The following is a 20,103-nucleotide window of genomic DNA, read 5'->3' as shown; positions in this document are numbered from 1 at the left end:
CGTAAATTGAATGTCAAAATTTGTTATGAGGTATCAAACATTGAATGATGAGTGTCGTTTTTGGGAATATAAAAGTTGCGAAATGAATTTTTTTTTTACCAAGTTCATTATTTAATATCGTGTAACGAAAATATCATGGTAAGTTAGAATGACCGGCATTGTAAATCGAGAAATCACGAGGTAAACGATTTTTTGTCTTTAAAGTAAAATTTCTATTAAGTTTTGCATGAGAATTTGAAGAAGATTACAAGCTATAAGTTTGTGACTTTCTTAAAAAATCATGGCTAAACTATCATAAGAATTTTAAAACGCGGAAAATCGCATGATGTAATTTTTTTTTATATGTGAAAATTTATAACGAACCTAAGGTTGCATGATGAAAGTTGTCATGAAAATAAATTTGGGTAGCGAAATGTTTTTCTACCACGTATACTATATAATGTAGTATAATTAAAAATGTCATGAGAAGTTTAAATAATTAAAATTTTGAAGTGATCGTCCAAAATAAACGAAATAGTTATAAAAATAAAATTTTATAAAATTTATGTACAAAGACTTTAAAGACAACTTAAAGTTTATACAATAGGAAAATTTACTTGAAAAGTTGAAGTGAAATTTATAATACACCTTCTTAATATGATAATATATTTTTTGTTTGTAAATAGTCTTAATGAAAATAAATGGGATATTAAAAATCATTATGAATAAATCAACTATATATATACATGTATTTATTATTATTATTTTTTTTAACTTATATCGAAGAGATTTTTAATGAACTAAATTTGCAATAAAAAAATACTTGTGAAATCAAAATGAGAAAATTGGTGTAAAACCTTACCATATAAAATCGAGATATAAAAGAATTATTAACAAATAAAAAAAAGTATAACATTTATAAATGAAGACTTGTGATAAGAATTTATAACAAAATAAAGGAAAAATGGTTAAATTTCTTGAAACGTAATAATAATGTTTTAAGATTTAAAGGTGGAAAAATCGCGCATGAACCACCATGACTTGATATTCCGACACTAAAAACCTTTTTACAAAACTACCATGTTGGGTTCTAAACATGTGCACGTACCACCGCGTCTTTTCATGTTTTCGACTCAAATAACGATTGTAACAAAAATAATAAATCGGAATACAACGTCATGTCAAAATACTAGTCCACGAACCACCGCGGTCCTTTTGTTTCAACACCGAAAATTAGGATGGCGAGCGGAACGCTCGCATTCGACTACTTAAATTGGTCATCTCATGTGAGACAATCTTTAAGGAGATTTGAAACAACGGGATCCAAGTTAAGCTCGTGATCCATAAAACACAATAAAAACTAATGTTTTTGCGTTTTAAGCTAAGGATACCTTGGAGTACTATGAAAGTGTGTGTATGTGTATATTTATGATTTGATAAAATAAATAAGTATATAAATAAACAAGTGCATTGAAAAATCAAGTAGGGTAAACACGTATAGGCAACACATATAATGACCCTAAAGTAAAGACTATACTAGGTCGTTACGTCTAACCATATATCTTATAGTCTTGTGGCTCTGATACCAATCTGTCACACCCCGACCAAAGGCGGCGGAACATGCCGGGGTGCAACGTGATTGGACAAATACACAAGACACTATTTATAGTGACAATATTTAATCAACTCATTTATTTCATAAATCAATAATCAACACACCTCGTTCACACAAACAAATTGAATACAAGTAACATTCATATTGTTCGTTTTACTAATATCCTAATGGTCTTAGTAACGTTTTTCGTCAAGTCCTCGAGTCAACAAAAGTCAAACTTGTAACATTTCATAAAATAAAGTTTGTCAACACAAAGGTTGGTAAACAATTCATAAGTTTGAGCATATAAGTATATAATAATAAAAGAAAGCCACAAAACTTGTATACAAAACAATAAATAAAAGCAACAACTTGAATAAATTGACAATCGCTAAAAGATTTACGTTAGCGCCACCTAGCTACAAGGGGTTGCCAAGTAGTCTAGGATTTTATTGACCATTGCTAAACACATTAGCACCACCTAGCTACAAAGGGCTGCCAAGTAGTCTAGGATTTAATATAATATCATTAATTGCATTACGTTAACGACACCGTGCTATAAGAGAATGTCAGATAGTTCACGGATTTATAGATTCCACCAACCGAAAGCGATAAACACATAGGCATATAAGCATAGAACACCAAATCGAGCAATTATTTAAGTAAAGTATACAATCACGTTTGTGGGTTTAAAATTCAAGTAAATAAACCATTTAGTTTGATAAGTATGAAATGTCACCCCAAAACGAAAGATGGAAAATGAGGTATTAAAGTACTCACCTCGATTGATGAACCGAGAAATAAATAGAGAAATAAATGAAGCTCGAACGGTAAACGAACAGATCCGACTTAAATCGATAAACACCTTAACTAAAATAAATAATATAATATATATTAATAAACTTGAAACCATAATGAAACTATAGTTGAAATCGTAAATGGAATCCTTAACGAGGGGTACAGTTTTTAATCGGGTTACCGGTTAATTGGTTAACGATTAGGGACTCGTACTTAATTGATAATTTAAAATAAAATAATATTATTTTATTGGGCTTTAAAATAACTAAACCAATATTTATTAGAAACAAGATGGTTTTAATTCAAGAGTTTGGTTTTATAAAAATGAATAGATAATAAAGTTTATAATAATATTATTAATGATAATGATAGTAATGATAATAATAATTCTAAAAAGATATGTTATATATATATATATAGATATAGATATATAAGATAATGATGATAATAATAGTAACAATAATTATTATTAATAATACTAATATACTATAATACTAATAATAATAGTTAAAGAATAAAGATCTTAGTATTAATTAAAATGTTGTTGATAAAAATAATAATAATAAAAATAAATAATATTGATAGTACATAAGGATACCATAACCGGTCTAGGATGAGACCCGAACCCGAGACCTCTAGTTCAACAACTAACGTACAAACCGACCGAACCAAGATAACGATTTGTTAATTAAACTCATAATTAAACCCACAATTGTCAATTTTACCTAAGTTGTTCATGAGGTCGTCGGAGATGTAGGCTGCCGGAGACGTGGTGGGTCACCACCACCAGTCTTCCTACCCTGTCGTCGGAGTCCATTCCGGCCGCCGGAGGCGCGCCGGAAATACGCATACGAGAGAGAGTGAGAGATAGAGACGGAGAGAGATAGAGAGATAAAGAGAGAGAGACGGAGAGATAAAAGGGAGACAGAGAGATAGAGAGATAAAGAGAGAGACGGAGAGATAGAGAGAGTTGAGTGAGAGAGACGAAGAGGGTGAGAGAGAGACGGGAGTAGCACGGCAAAGTGGTACCGGAAAAACGAAACCAAGAAGGGGAAAGGGGGTTTTAAGTGCGGGTTACCGGAGAACGAGAAGGGGAAGAGAGGGAGTGGCCGGAGGTTGTGTTGGCCGGTGTTGACGTCGCTGGTAAACGGCTCCGGAAAAGAGGGAAAAAGATGGAGAGGTGCGGCTGGTGTATATATGTTAGCTGTTAGGTTTTTAAGTGGTATATATATGTATTACATATTTACATAAAAGGCCCTCCAAGTTTCAGTCATGGTTTAATACGAGTTTAAAGGTTTCCAAAGCTTATAACGAGTTTACGAAAATCATTTTAAACCCCTTATGTATTTTTCTTAACAACACTATATTATAACAAACATCGATTTATTTAAGATTGAGGTCTATAATAATATTATATAATAATTAAATAAGGTTCTAAGGATGTTGAGTCGGTTCTACAAATTAAAAGTTTACAAAACGAATATAACTCGAGACTCAAATTTGACGAATGTCACACGCCACGTGGCGCATAATGCCTGGGATGAGGCTTTATGACTACACCCTGTTTTTGTATAAAGTTATAAGTCTGACTGGGCGCCACGTGGCGCATAATGCGTGGGGGTGAGGCTATGATTACTCATGGTCTAAACCTTGATTTGAACTAGGCATCACAGTTAACAAGATGTGACTGTGGAGTGACGTTACACTGATATCCACTTTCTTCATTCTTGATATGTAGAGCGGACCGTTATTTTTCAATCTTGATACAAAGCAACAAAATACTCGTTCTGTAGTTTAAATATAGGTCGTATAAGTTTGTTAAAAACCCGGTTCCGGGTATGGAACCGGTTCGGGTATTACCAGACTCGGGTTCGGGTTTTAGTACTGAAATGCATACCCTATCTGTACCCTACAGATATGGTCGGTACGGGTTGGGGTATTAAAAACTCGGGTATTAAAAAAATCGGTTCCGGGTTTTTATTTCGGGTCCGGTTTCGGGTTCGGGTTTTTTATGCACCTCTACATGCACATGCACTCACAACTTTTGACAAAAACTCTTCTCTCTCTCTCTCTCAACCTTATCTCCTCACCATCTCCATACTTACCAAATTTGGTAAATATCTCAAACACAAACAAGATCCGAGATCAGATCTTGGTTGTTGTAGTTGATTTCTGCTAACCTACAACAGATATTGATTCAAGAAAACGTTTGTAAGATCCGGTTTAGGGAGCTACACTCGACCCATTATAGCAAGGAACTTACCACGTATTTGATCCCAAAACTCAAGGTATATTTACCGTCACCTTCGGTAAAAATAAAAACCTTGTTTTAGTCAATAAAAAATAAAACATGAAATATATATAAATATTTTTTATAATTTACCTTGAATTGAGTCTTTAGTTGAGTCAATCCATGCACGTGCCAACACATCTCCTCATCTATTTCTCACTTTAATCTTTTGCCCTTTTTCCGTAGTTGTTTGACCGTCTAGGTTTCTTTTTATGACTTCGGTTGACCTTTTGATGAGGTATGAGCTACTTGCGGTTCAGATACTTGGGTTTGGGGTATTTGGGTTTTGGGTGTTTTGGGTTTCGAGTGTTTGGGTTTCGGGTACTTGCGAAGACATATACGGCATTGGCGGTTGAAATAACATATCGGTGAACGGTTGCATGGGTGATGGCATTACGGTCCATAACCTTGTTGGTTGGTAAAGAAAGAGTTAGTTGGGTCATTGTTTTTTGCAAGAAAACTAGCCCACCAGATTTGTGGACCACAGGTTGGGGTTTGGGTTCTGGTTTGAGCTCAAGTTCGGGTTTGGATTTGGGTTTGAGCTTGGATTCATGGTTGTAGAAAGTTGATAATTTGTTTGAGTAAAATGATGGTATTGAGAATTATTTAATTGAGAATTTGTAGAAAGTTGTTTGCTTAAAGGTTAGTTTTTTTTTTTTTTAATTTCAAACGGTAATATTACCATTGGATACAAACCAATACCGCCAGTCTTCGTGACCCCCCCCCCCTACCGCCCATTCCATACCGCCGGTGTACATTCCATTACCGCCTTAAGCCGCCCTCGAGGACGCCCATAGCGTGTAATTTAACCAGATTTTTATAAATACTTGAATTTCATTCTGATTCAAAATGGTGTAAGAATAATATATGATAATATATATATTTATATTTGGCCATTATAATCATTTATATTATAATAGATCAAAATATTAACTATATCTTATTATATATTAGTTTGGTAATTGTTGATGGCCATATTACCTATAATTAACTAATAAAGGATTTCTCCTTGGGTGTGTATATATAGAGAGAGAATAATAACATCATAACCTAATTTCACACACATACAATTTTGTGTGTCTCCTCTCTCCCAAACCGGGTTTCTCTCAAGAATCCTAACACCATCCTTAACTATACATCCTAAAGAGGAACTCGAACAACCTGAAAACTATGTCGTCTGCATCATTCTCCGATGCGGTTTGTACTCTCCATGCTATAACAAGTACACATATAATTATAGGTTTATCATATTATTCATGTTTTCCATTGTCATCATGAGGAATTGATCAACAAATGGCTTCATCTTCTTTCTCTCTGGTGTGACTCTTTCACCTTCAAGTTAAATTGTAGAGGTTTTGAATTTAGTTTCTAACTAATGCTTGTTCATAATCTTCAAATTTCTCGTCCTTGAATTCTGATTTTTTAAATTGTTAGGATCTTTTGATAAATAAATTGACAGGAGTAGACATGATTATGCTTTTCTTCTTGAATTTAAAATCAATATATAGTAATTGAATCCGAAAAGAGAAGTTGCTGAAATATCAACAAAATTATATAATTTGTTGAATTATATGATAACAACCATAGGGATCGATAGGCTGAGAATGCTCTAAGACGTTTCTCTATGGGCGCCGTGGAGAAGAAAGATGAGCACCTTTGAGCGCGGAACACCATCAAGGGGCACCCTTGGTGGTGGGGCGCGGTGGATGAAGGTTGTCAGGATAATGGGCGGCGCTAAAGGAGGGAAAAGGGATGGCCCCACCCAAACGGCTATATTACAGTTTAAATAATAAAAAAATCAAAAACATTATATATATATATATATATATATATATATATATATATATATATATATATATATATGATTGGTATCATGTGAGAACTAGTTTGAAATTGAGAATGATATTGGACCACAAAAAACCCAAAATAAAAAAATCATAAAACAAAAAAAACGCAAAAATAAAAAGAGTAAAAATAAACCAAAATTCTTATTTATCATCTTGGTTTCATATAAAAAACTCGTCTTTGTTTAGCTAAATTATACATATATGTATAATATGTACAAACATGTTTTTATACAAATATGTACAATTTAAGATAAATGATAATGTACATATGTGTACATTACGTAACTAGAGATTGAATTAAATTATACACATGTGTATAATACGGTTTTTTTATGAAACGGAATGAAATATAAGAAGTTTTTTTTTTACTTTTTTAGAATTTTTGTTTTTTTATGTTTTTCAATTTTTTTAAATATTTTTTAGAGGTTTTTTTAGTGGTTTAAAATGGTTCTCAAAGTTGAATTAAACGGGGTTTATCTCACTGCAATGTCGTGCCTTCGGACGAGTGTTCATGACATTGACCTTATATGAGAGTTTTTCGATGATCGAAAGTCGAGTGTATCCCGATTTGGTGAATTTTGCCGGTAGCTCATTTGTATGATTCGTTTGCCGTTAAAGAAAATAATAATAATAAAACCAAAATATAAAATTAAACCTAAATTATTAAAAATATATATTATTGTTTTTGATATTTGTGGTTTTTCTTTTATTCTTACTTTGCATTATTTCCGCTGTTCCATAAAGTCACTAATCTGAATTTGAATTGTCGATGCCATGGCATATTCAAAAAGGATATAACCTCTACTAGAAGAAACTTGAGGCGCAGATAACGGCAGCCAGATACACTTACAAGCGTTAAGTACGTTTGGCCACCAACTCTTCGAAGACTTTGAAGATGACTTCAAATATGCTGTCAAAATCTTTGTGGACTAATCAAAACTAATGACTCCAAATACGCTACTATTTAGAAAAATGCGGAATGATATTTTACACTCCATTAATTAAAATGTCATCAAGTAGGTTTTTTCTTCTTCTTCTTCTTCTCCTCTGTTTTTTTATGTTTTTTTTTTGAATTTTTTTTACCAAAATGGGTGAAGAGGAAAAATTATTTACCAACATAGGTTATTTGAAAAGTATTTACCAAACTAGGTAAAGTTCCTTTTTTTCTCACTCTTAAGCTATTGACTAAGTAATTCTTATTAATAAATTATAAATGTCCAGTATATTACTTTATAAAATTAAGTAGCTACTATTTTTAAATGTCTTTTAAAAAATTGGTGATATCATAATAATAAAGAAAAGTAGTAGTAAGGAGTTAAAATTTCCGAACTAGAAATTCTAAAATTAAATATTTAGAAAGCATTTTTAAATAAGTATATAAAATCTGTATTTTTTTCTTTTACTTAATGTAGATTTAGTTTTTTTTAAACGTTTAACGTAGATTTAGTATGTGTATTTTTTGTAAGCAGATGCCATTATATTTTGAGATATAGATATCAAATTATTGTTATTATGTGTATAAAATGAAAAGGTATGTGTAGAGGGTTTTTTTCCTTTCATTTTTTTCGTTTCATTGTAAATTTGTTGATAATAGATATTTCCTAAATATAGTTTTTTTTTTGGAACGTAAGTTATACGAGTTGTGATATTGCGTCGGTACCTTCACGAATCAAACCGATTCTGACCGAACAATATTGTTACCTGTATCAGTAATATTGAAACTGGCATTGATACTTGTCAAAGTATCGACATTTTATTTGGACATATCAAGATTATATTACTGTGAATTTTCCTAAATTCTTTATTTGTATTTAAAAAAAGTAAACATTTTTTTCAAAAAAATATATCTTCAAACTGTTTTTTTTAAATAAAACCTATATTTTAGAAATTTTGTTTAAATAGTTTTTCTAATTCTCAGTTAAAATATTTTTTAGTTTTACGATTTGACTAGATTAAAAAACACACTTAAAATAAGAACTTATTTAAAAATGATCTAAGAAAATTATTTTTTGTCATTAATAACAATTAATTAATATTTTTCAAAAAGACAAATAACAGAAAAAGAATTTAATTAGTTAAGAAGGTTTTTCAAAAAGAAAGTTTATTAAAAAAATATGTATAAGAATTGTTTCTAGTCATATCATAACACTAAAGAAATAATTTTTAACTAAATATTAAAATACATTATTGAAACAACAAATTTAAATTTTAGGCTTTATTTTATAAAAAAGCAGTTGGAAAATGTTTTTTTATAAAGGCTTTTTATTATTATTAAGAATTGTTTTTTTATTAACAGTGTTAGTAGTGAGAAAAAAAGGTAGGCTAATATATTTTAGTAAATACTTTTCAAATCACCTATAGGTAAATACATTTCTCCTCCACCTATTTTGGTAAAAAAAAACTCATTTTTTTGGTGTTTGTTACCTTATTGACATTAATTAATTAATGTATATTTTATATTAATGTAGGGTGATGGTGATGTACATGGTTTTAAAGCTAAAGTATATATAGGGTAAAGTTAAAATAAAAAGGAAGTCATAAATGAGAAGTGTGAGATGGATTTGTGGCCATCAAAAAAACCTCTCAATAAAAATAAATCATAACTTAAAATATAAATAAAAAAAATGAAAAAAATCAAAAAATCAAAATGATTCCCCCGATATTCCCGTTCAAAAAAGAACCGACGAAAAGACACTATGTGGAGAAAAAATAAACAATGCTGAAATTGAACAAACAACACAATGATAAATAAAAAAGACAAAATAGGTCGCAAAATCTAACACAATGCCAAACAAAATATAACATAATTTTGAGTAATATAACACAATATAAAAAAAGAAGATACAATATTAAGGGAAAAAACACAATCAATGACGAAAATAAACGCAAAATACAATGATAAATAAAAAGATATAATGATGTCTTTTCCACAACCTTGTGTCTTTTTTAGGGTTTTGGGTTTTTTTAGAATGAGGAAGACGGGGGAAACATATTTACGTTTTTACAATTTTCATTTTTTTTTAAATTTTGAGTTATGTTTTTTTATATTAATTTTTCATTATTTTTTGAGGGTTTTTTTTTGCTTGAATTCCATATCATTATTCTTATTTTTTTCTCCCTTTATAAAATAAATTGACCCGTATATATAAGTCAACTGAATTTCATTTTTGTGTTTCCTTATTTGTTTTTTTTTCTTATTTATTTTGTTACACGTGCAATAATAAAATTTGGTAAGCTATTAATAACATTTAGCCTTTTTATTTTTTTTTTATTTGAAAACAACTTTTCGTAATCTAAAAAAAGTAATAATAAATTGCTATTAGAAAAACAATATAAGTGATAGGAGAGTTAATCTTAACTAGCATTGCATGTGTGTGGTCATGAACTCTTGAAAGAATATAAGGCACGAACTATTGTAACGCCATATATATATTATCCCCTCGTGAATCTGTACTTTATCATACTCCAAAATGGAAACCAGTTTCCTTCTCATTTTTACATTCCTCCTTTTCCAAACATTTGGCTTAAGCAACAACACCATGCCTATAACTTCTTCAAATGTTACATGTATTGAAGGGGAGAGGCAATCCCTTCTTGTACTCAAACAAACCCTCCGTGAAACATATGATCTTCTGTCAACATGGAGCGGAGTCAAAATGTTGTGAATGGCACGGAGTTGGATGTGATAGTCGAAATGGTCATGTTGTAAAGCTAGATCTCCGATCTTTAAATTTTTCCAAACGCCTCGTCGGTGAGATGAGTCCTTCTTTACAAGATTTGAAGCATCTACGTTACTTGGACTTGAGCGTAAATAAGTTCTCAGGTAACATTCCTGAATTTTTAGGATCATTTGTACATTTGGAATACCTTAATTTGACACACTCGGGTTTTAGCGGAGTAGTTCCTCATCATCTAGGAAATCTTTCAAGGTTACAATTTCTGGATCTTATGAGTGGCCCTCTCTTAGATGATCTTGATCGTAGGACTTCTTATGGATATGATATTGGATTCCCTAGGCCTGTCATAGATGATTTAGGATGGGCGTCTTCACTAAGGTCATTAAGGCACTTGGATCTATCAGGGATAAGGCTTAAAGATATTGATTGGTTCCATCCACTTAACATGCTCCCTTCTTTGCTTACATTGAACTTGGAATGGTGTGATATCGCCATCCCTTCCGTTAAATTCGCCAATTTTACGTCTGTTAGTTCGCTTAACCTCTCTTTCAATTTAATCAATTCCACCATTCCCGTTTGGTTATCAAACCTTACGGGCATCATGCACCTAAACCTTCAACTTAACAACTTCCATGGTAAATTTCCTGACTTTATGGGAATGTTTACCGATCTTGCTTCCATCGGACTCTCGTCCAATTCCTTTGAAACTTTGATGCCAGGTATGTTGTGTAATTTGAGCAACCTCATTCATCTCAACCTTTCGAATAACAAGTTTTTTGGACCTGTTCCTGAAAACCTTGGACTACTCGTGGGGTTAGAAGCCCTACATCTTAATGATAACCAATTGACTGGGAACATTCCCATGAGTCTTGGGAAACTTTCAAAGCTTAAGAGGCTACATCTCTCCCGTAATTCATTTCTCGGGGTACTTTCTGATACTCACTTCACCAATCTAAAGAATCTAATTCATTTAGATTTATCTTGGAATTCGTTAGCATTGAACTTCAGCTCACAATGGATTCCTCCCTTCCAACTGAAGAATTTTTTTGCAAGTTCCTGCAACATCGGGCCCCACTTCCCGAATTGGCTTCAAACACAGAAAAATCTTAACATGTTAGATCTTTCTAACTCGAGTATTAGAGATACAATACCAGAGTGGTTTGAGAACATCTTGTATCATATTCTGGACTTGGATTTGTCCGATAACCAGATCAGTGGCAAATTGCCGCGATTTCAGTTTGAGAATAGTAACCAGATACTGGATGGGGTTCAACTCTTGATGAACTCAAACAAGTTTGAGGGATCACTAACTACCTTTCCGGAAAATCTGTATATCTTGGATCTCTCAGATAACTTACTTTCAGGACACGTTCCTCAAACAAATGGAACAATGAACCCAGCTTTGCAAGTTGTTAATCTCTCAAAAAATCGTTTCACGGGAAACTTTCCAGCACACTTATGCAAGGTCCCCAATATCCAACTTTTGGATTTATCACTAAATAAGTTTTATGGAAGGCTTCCTGGATGCATAGGGAACTTGACTGGTTTGATTGTGATAGATCTTTCAAATAACTCCATAACCGGTCTTGTTCCAAGTTCATTGGGTTCACTAACAAGTCTAAGCTCATTGCACCTGTACAACAACATTTTTGAGGGAAATATCCCAGCGTCCTTACAAAACATGACGAGTTTGGTCACCATGGATTTAGGGAACAACTTGTTCATGGGTACTATCCCATTCTGGATTGGTGAAAAGCTATCTGAGATTAAACTTTTGAATCTCAAGTCAAATAAGTTTACAGGCAAGATTCCGCTGCAACTTTGTCAACTCAATGCTCTTCAACTTTTAAGTTTATCACATAATAACATAACAGGGAGCATCCCTCATTGCTTAGGAAATTTAAGTGGCATGATCACTGATGAAGATTACATTGGTTATATTGGATTGGTGCAAAGATATGATGAAAATATTGTGGTTAACATAAAAGGAGGGACGTTGTTGTACACCAAAACAATAAGGTTTCTTATATCCTTAGACCTCTCAAGAAACAATATTGTTGGAGAACTTCCAGATGCTCTAACGAAGCTTGTGAAGTTGAACAATTTGAAGCTTTCTGGAAACCTTCTAAAAGGACACATTCCTATCGACATTGGAGATCTAAAGCAATTGGAATCTTTAGATTTGTCAATGAACAAGCTTTCTGGTAGGATTCCTCAAAGTTTGACTAGCTTGAACTTTCTAAGCTACTTGAACCTGTCATTCAATAACTTATCAGGTGCAATTCCAGTTGGAAATCAGCTCCAGACTCTAGATGACCCGTCTATTTATGAAGGGAACACTGGATTATGTGGGCCACAGATATCAAGGAGTTGCAATGGAAATGATGTAACATACAACCATGTTGGTGACGGTGATGATGGAGGCCAAGATGATACTGAAGACTTGTGGTTATATGCTGGCATGGGCCCAGGGTTTGTTGTTGGGTTCATAGGACTACTTGGGAGTTTGCACTTTATTAGGAGGTGGAGGGTGTTTTACTTTGAGACTCTTGAAAATGTTTATGGATGGTTAGTGGCACCAATCCTACTCAATATCGCTCTCCTATGGAGGAATGTTTTCAAATGAGGTACGTACGTTCCTTGATTCACGGAACATAAGCTTTCACATAATTGTCAAAATTATGAATTATATAACTGGAATAATTGCAGTGTGATGGTGTATATTAAGTTAGGATAAACTATAAGAATCTGACACTAGAAATATTTAGCTAAGTTCTAGAAATTTTCAAAAAATATCTAAATACGAGTTTACTGAATCTATGTTAAAGTTCGTTATATTAAAATTAAGTGATTCTACCCTCAATTGATTCGGTTGTTTCCAGGGATTCACACGCACCCATTTTATAAAAAAAATTCATTATTTTTGTTGAATACAACTGAATAGGGTATTATATTATTTGCTACTCAATTTGGCTAACTAAATTACAATATGTTAATATAATTAATTTAGAATACATGTTTTCTTTCTAAACAATTTAACTGTTGCTTCATAATTTGTTTTGTTTTGATGAAGGGTTGTGTGTACATATTTGTTCCAATATTAATATATCGGACAAATGAGTAATTTCATTGTTCATTAACTATGTAGATGATAGAAGTGAATCATTGCTTACAGAATGTTTTAATTAGTTCGAATGTGTATTTATTATTAAATTAAGTAGCATTGTATCCACTTTTTGTTATTTATATTTCCCTGCCCACTGAGAAATATGCTCAACGTACGTTTTTCTTTCTTAAATCTTAGGTTATCAAGACTACTGATGAGAAATGAAAGAGTGCTCAAGGGTTTAAAAGGGCATTTGTTTTAATAAAAAGTTTCTTGGAAATTCATACTATGTTGTTAAACCTTGTAATGTTTTAATCATTTTATGGAATTAAGTTTGTAATATGAATCTTTGTTCTAATATGGCTCTCGGTTTCAGAGAGGGAATGCTATAGGAACAATAAATAAAAACGTACTTGTGTACAAGTGCATTTATGTTCATATGTTCACAAATCCAAAGCAATATAAAATGTTCAATTTATGAACCACAGATATTGCTCAAGATCGATTTACGTTTTGTGTTAGTGATTTGTCTAGTAAATACTACAATTGATGTGTTTTTATATTAATGGTTCTACAAGAGTACAATATGTCTTTTTTTAATAGTATGGTTAGATTAGATAGATAGTTAGATTTTACACATGGATATTTATTTAAAGATCTCCTTAATATAATGTTCCTCTCGATCAGCTTAATGAAAAGCAATCTCCGAAGCAATATAATGTTCTGTAATTTGAAAGCCAAAACTACACCATGTAATCTGTGGAAATTTTAAAGAAAATCAGCATTTTGTTCTGGGTAAAGGTCGCAGTGTCAATTTGTTTAGTTTTTAGTTTGTGTTGTATACTTATGTAGGTCGCGACATCGGATTCGACAAATAAACGGATTTTGTTCTTAGTAAGTGGCCGAGACGGGTGCGGTGAAATCAAACGATCGGCAAATAATATATAAATAATATAAAGGACAAACGATCTCGTAATCGACAAAAAAGATTCATATAATAAACGAACACCGATCCCACCCAAGGTGAGCTCCCCTTGGGTGGGTGATTTACACCATGAAAACACACACTTACATATGACAACAAATGTACTATTATAGTCAAATAACAAACATTTTAGAAGATCACTCCATTGAAGCTAAATGCGTGCACCGAAGTCTCGCCTCATATCCGGATTTTTCGGCCACTTTAATTATTTATTTGACCATAATATATTTAACGGGTTTCATTCTTATGATATCGTAAGTCACATTTCTGCCTTACAATCACCCCCTTACTTATGATATAAATTTTTTTCCTGGCGAAAAATCCGATCAATGTTGACTTTCATTGGCCAACCCGAGCAACAATCCTATCTCAGCCCAAAAGTATCTTGCAAACATGTGGCTCGGTTCATTATTTCTTGTAGCAAAAATTCGGTATTATACAAGTACCATCATCGATCAGTATCGACCCCAAATTTCCGATCTTGATTTTCTTAAAAACCTGATAGGTTCTCAGTACCATTTACTTATTCTTAACATGGGTTCCCCTTCTAACCAATTTAATGGAGCTTTCTGGATTTAGCAATTTAGTCCCTATAGTTCATTTGTTAGAAATTCACCAACATATGTTTACTTCATCACGTTTTCTAATTCTACTTTAGGACTAACAACTAATGAAGTTTTATAAATATTATTATAACTATCATTGGAATAAACGAGTCTTATCGGTCATGCTCATACTGGACCTGGACCCAGGTGACCCACTAACGGTATTATCAGGACACGAGAACCGACTTTATTGCAATATAACTGGGTGTAATAGATTCTGGTTTCGCTGCCAGTTTATGTTCACTGTGGCCATCATTATAGCTTCCTATATTACCAAAGGAGCTTTCGGTACCTCTACATCTTGAATCCAAAACATCACTTTCTAGTGAAATTGGATCTCGATCACGATGTTGAACTAAGCTTATAGAAGTCGAAAAGACACGTGCATCGAATCAAGATGGAATCGCTTCTAAAATTCATTAGAAACATAATTTTATTGCTTAATTATAACCAGATTTTGTGAATACTTGAATTTCATTCTCCTTAAATATAGCTTCATCTTCAGTTTGTCTGATGTGAACCTTTTACAAAAGACATAATTTTCTTTGAACGTCGAATTTCTTTCAGTTGTGAGACTTGAACCCAAGATCTCCTAGCTTTGGTGCTTTATAGATGTTGCCTTTGCCCAATGGGTCATCAACCCCATTAGTAACTAATACTTGTTCATAGATGAGTAGATGACGATATGATGGCTTGATTTCAAACTTTACATAGCCGAAAAGGAAAAATCAATTAGATATTTGTTTAACTTTATTTATGATCGTGCATTGAGTGAATGTATGGTAAAATAAATAAATAAAATTGGTTACCCATGAATTTCTCTTTTAGATCCGCCACTATTGGTATAGAAGGATGAACAAGAACAGCAGTTACCTATAGGTACATGTGGTTTAGGTATCAGTTCAAATCAATACAATCAACTTTTTGTTTCACATCAGTTAACGAGTTATAAAGAGCAACTTTTTTAAGAGTCGAATAATGGTCAAAGCAAGTTCAGGTTATTAACATGTGACTTCTCGTGCATGTCAACTCGTCAAGTAATAATAAACTTTTTTACTAACATGATTTAGAGAGGTATATGTACTATAAAAACGTACTGGACAATCCCACACCGCTATTTTCCCCGTTTCGATATAGACTAAAATTTTATTTTATTCTTTTGAGTTGTAAGAGGTTTAAAGACACCCGAATCGACTCATTCTAAATTAAATGGGCCGAATACTACTATAATAATAAGACAATAATAAGACAGCTTAAGGATCTATTAAAAGCAGGTAGCCAACTAGATCTTGTAAGGCTTGGACTCTTTTGAACGAGCTGGAAGTGAAAGTGAGTGGCCAACAACTTTTAAGGACTTGGACTCTTTGAGCAGATGACTCCAAATCTGCTGTTAAAGTCTTGCGGACTCGGTCTAGACTCAAGTATACTTTTTAATATAGAAAGCTTGGATAAGAATAATATTTACAGTTTTATTATATTCTAATTTTTTGCATTAGAAAGAAGATATATGATACACACTCCCCTGCTTGTGGCTCTGAACTTAATCCTACTCGACAATGGAAATCAGCTTCTTTGTCATTTTTACATTCCTCTTCTTCCACAAATTTTGCACAAGCAACAACACCATAACGATGACTTCTTCCAATGTTAATCATGTATTGAAAGGGAAAGGCAAACCCTTCTTGTATTTAAACAAAGCGTCATAGACAGATTTAACCTTCTGTCAACATGGACAGGGGAAGACTGCTGTGAATGGCATGGTGTTGGGTGTGACAGCCGAAATGGTCAAGTAGTCAAACTTGATCTCCATGAAAAATGGCTCAAAGGTGAGTTGAGTCCTTCGTTACAGAACTTAAAGCATTTGCACTACTTGGACTTGAGCATGAATGCTTTCTCAAGTAACATTCCAGAATTTTTATGTAATTTAAGCAGCCTCGTCCGCTTGGACCTCTCACAAAACATGTTATTCGGTCATATTCCCATGAATGTTGGACTACTCTCGAGGCTAGAAGACCTATATCTTAACGATAACCAATTGAGTGGGAACATTCCCTTTAGTCTTGGGAAACTCTCAAAACTAAAGAATCTAGATCTGTCAAGTAACTCATTGGTTGGGGTTCTTTCTGAAACTCACTTCACCATGCTAAACAATCTAAATTGTTTGGCGTTGTCTAAGAATTCATTAGTTTTAAATTTCAGCTCTCGATGGATTGCTCCCTTCCAACTTCAGATATTTTCAGATAGTTCTTGCAACATCGGACCCCGCTTCCCGAATTGGCTTCAAACACAAACAAATCTTCAGACACTGCACCTTTCTAACTCGAGCATTAGAGATACACTTCCAGGCTGGTTTGAGAACATCTTGTCTCACATTCATGATTTGGATATGTCCGATAACCAGATCGGTGGCAAACTACCGCGATTTCGTTTCAATACTTTTAACGGGATCTTGAAGATGAACTCAAACAAATTTGAGGGACTATCAGTAACTTACTGTCAGGTTACATTCCTCAAACAAATGAAACAATGAACCCAAGTCTTGACTTTGTTAATCTTTCAAAAAACCGTTTCATAGGAAGCATTCCAGAACACTTATGCAAGGTTCCAGGCATCCGGGTATTGGACCTATCACAAAATATGTTTTCTAGAAAGCTTCCGGAGTGCTTAGGGAACTTGACTAGATTAGATGTGATAGATTTTTCAAATAACAATATAAGTGGTGTTATTCCAAGCTCATTGGGTTCCATAAATTATCTAAAGTCGTTGCACTTGCATGACAACATATTTGAGGGGGGTATCCCGTTGTCCTTATAAAACTTGACTTATTTGGTAACCTTGGATTTAGGGAACAATTTATTTACCGGTAGTATCCCCTTCTGGATTGGTGAAAAACTATTGTACCTTAGATTTTTAAATCTCCAGTTGAATAACTTTACAGGCAAGATTCCATTACAGCTTTGTCAACTCAAATCTCTTCAATTTTTTAGCCTGGCACACAATAACATAACAGGGACGATCCCTCATTGCTTCGGAAAGTTAAGTGGCATGATCAAGACCTACAGTGAAAACTATAGCTACTCTTTTACATATAGGTATGATTACGAAGAAAATATTATGGCTTCCATAAAGGGAGGGCAGTTGCTATACACCAAGACAAGAAAGTTTCTTACATCCTTAGACCTCTCAAACAACAAAATTATTGGAGAAATTCCCGATGCACTAGTGTATCTTGCCGGGTTGAAGAATTTGAATCTTTCTGGAAACCTTAAAACTGGATATATCCCAACGATCATTGGAGATTTAAAGCAGTTGAAATCTTTAGATCTGTCGATGAACAAGCTTTCTGGTAGGATTCCTCAAAGTTTGACTAGCTTAAACTTTCTAAGCTTCTTGAACCTGTCATTCAATAACTTATCTGGCCCAATTCCAATGGGAAATCAGATCCAAACTCTAGATGGCTTCTCTGATTATGAAGGGAACATTGGACTATGCGGGGCACCGGTTTCGAGGAGTTGCAATAGAAATGATGTAACATACAATCATGTTGGTGAGGATGAAGGTCAAGAAGATAATAAAGGCTTGTGGTTTTCTGAAGGGATGGGCCCAGGGTTCGTTGTCGGGTTTGCGGGAATACTTGGAAGTTTGCACTTCTTCGGTAGCTGGAGGTTGGCTTACTTTAAGACTCTTGAAAATGTGTACAGTTGGTTAACGGTACCGATTATACTGAATCTTGCCTGTCTAAGAAGGAAAGTTTTCAATTGAGGTGTGTTCCCAAACACCAGTTAATGTAATCCTCAAAATAAAGAGTAATTATTAAAAAAACTCCAATACGAGTGAATTTATGTTAAAATCCAAAATGAATAATGTTTCGTTTCATTGGTACTCAAGAGGATAATTAGTCTTGGTGACGAGAAACAACTTCTATCAACTCATTTACGGTTTTCCTAAGCTTTTCATCTCAGCAGCCTTTTTATGATGCTTTTTTTATACATTATTTTACACATGGACGAATATTGTTAAAAAATAATAACAACAATGAAAACCAACTACACTCTCAAGGCTTCAAGCCATGGATATCGGCATCAGCATTAACATTAACTGGTAGTGATGGGTGGTTGTGGAAGTTACAGGACCACATTTTGCGTGATTGTGGTGTTGATGGGTTAGATTCCGATTTTGGGTGTGCAATGGATTATTTGCATAACTCTATTCCCGATCTTGATCTTGGCGGGTTCGCTAATAAGGACACCGCCCCCCCTAAAGCCAAAAATGCTTTGGCGAGTGCCCTTTATAGTAAAACCGTCCAAAGTTTGGGAGAAAAGTTTGGCATGTCCTCTCGTCAGAGAGTGGTATTAGAATGTCTTCAGGCTCCTCATGCTCAAGACTTTTTGACTGTCACCCCATCGAAGGGTTAGGCCAGCACATGTCAGCAGTGGAGTACCGAGCTATTCTTAAATATCGGTTAATAATCCCCCTGTTCCCAGTTGATAAGCCCTACCCGGTTTGTCGTAAGGCGTGTTTAGACAATTTTGGTGAACATGCGGTTCATTGCAAAGAACTCCCGGGATTTAAATATAGACATGATTTGGTCAGGGATGTCCTTTTTGACGTGTTAAAACGAGCGGGAATCTCGGCAAGAAAAGAGGCTCCTGTGAATTTCTTGTCGGATCCGCGTGGAGGAAGGTCTACTCTCCGACCAGCGGACATTCTTGTGCTTGGATGGGCCGGGGGAAGCATGCTTGTGTGGACCTTACTGGGTGTCCCCTCTTGTCGGGCTTAGGGACACCGGGTTTGTTGCTAGGCATGCCGTGCTAAAGGCAGAAGCAGGAAAAATTGCTAAGCACGAGAAGGCATGTGTGGAGAATCAACACGCCTTCATTCCTTTTGCTTTTGATATATTTGGGTCTCTTGCTCCCGATGCTGCTACGTTTCTAAAAAGAGTTCAGCGGGTCGTGCACAGTAACTCAACGACGCCAAAGAACGATAATTTTATTATCAGTAGGATCGGTTTTGCCATTCAAAAGGAGGTGGCGGCACAGCTTGTTGCCTGCTTACATGCCTCTTTATTGTAATTGGATCCTTTTATTTGAAATTCATTTAATGGTTCAAAAAAAAATTGATATGACTGGTAGTATCGTACAAGTTACTAAAGCATAGAAAAATAAAGTTTTCCAATGTAGTCCACAAAGCAGTTCAAATCAACAAGCAAACATCTTTGGAAC

General features: G+C 33.9%; 1 protein-coding gene and 1 pseudogene across 1 annotated transcript; both read left to right on the top strand.

Moving 5' to 3' along the window:
* The first annotated feature begins 9,961 nt into the window (after positions 1–9,961).
* Positions 9,962–12,979, top strand: LOC143565625 (receptor-like protein EIX2; annotated as a pseudogene).
* A 5,016-nt stretch (positions 12,980–17,995) lies between these two features.
* On the top strand, positions 17,996–18,643 carry LOC143565636 (receptor-like protein EIX2). Its single transcript, XM_077052546.1, has one exon. The coding sequence runs from the start codon at positions 17,996–17,998 to the stop codon at positions 18,641–18,643; it is 648 nt and encodes a 215-aa protein (XP_076908661.1).
* The last annotated feature ends 1,460 nt before the right edge of the window (positions 18,644–20,103 follow it).

Source organism: Bidens hawaiensis, unplaced genomic scaffold (genome assembly GCF_021521415.1).
Source record: "Bidens hawaiensis isolate Kalapana, Puna unplaced genomic scaffold, B.hawaiensis_p1.1 tig00022500_1, whole genome shotgun sequence".
Lineage (NCBI taxonomy): Eukaryota > Viridiplantae > Streptophyta > Magnoliopsida > Asterales > Asteraceae > Bidens > Bidens hawaiensis.
This window is presented reverse-complemented; position numbering and strand designations above follow the sequence as displayed.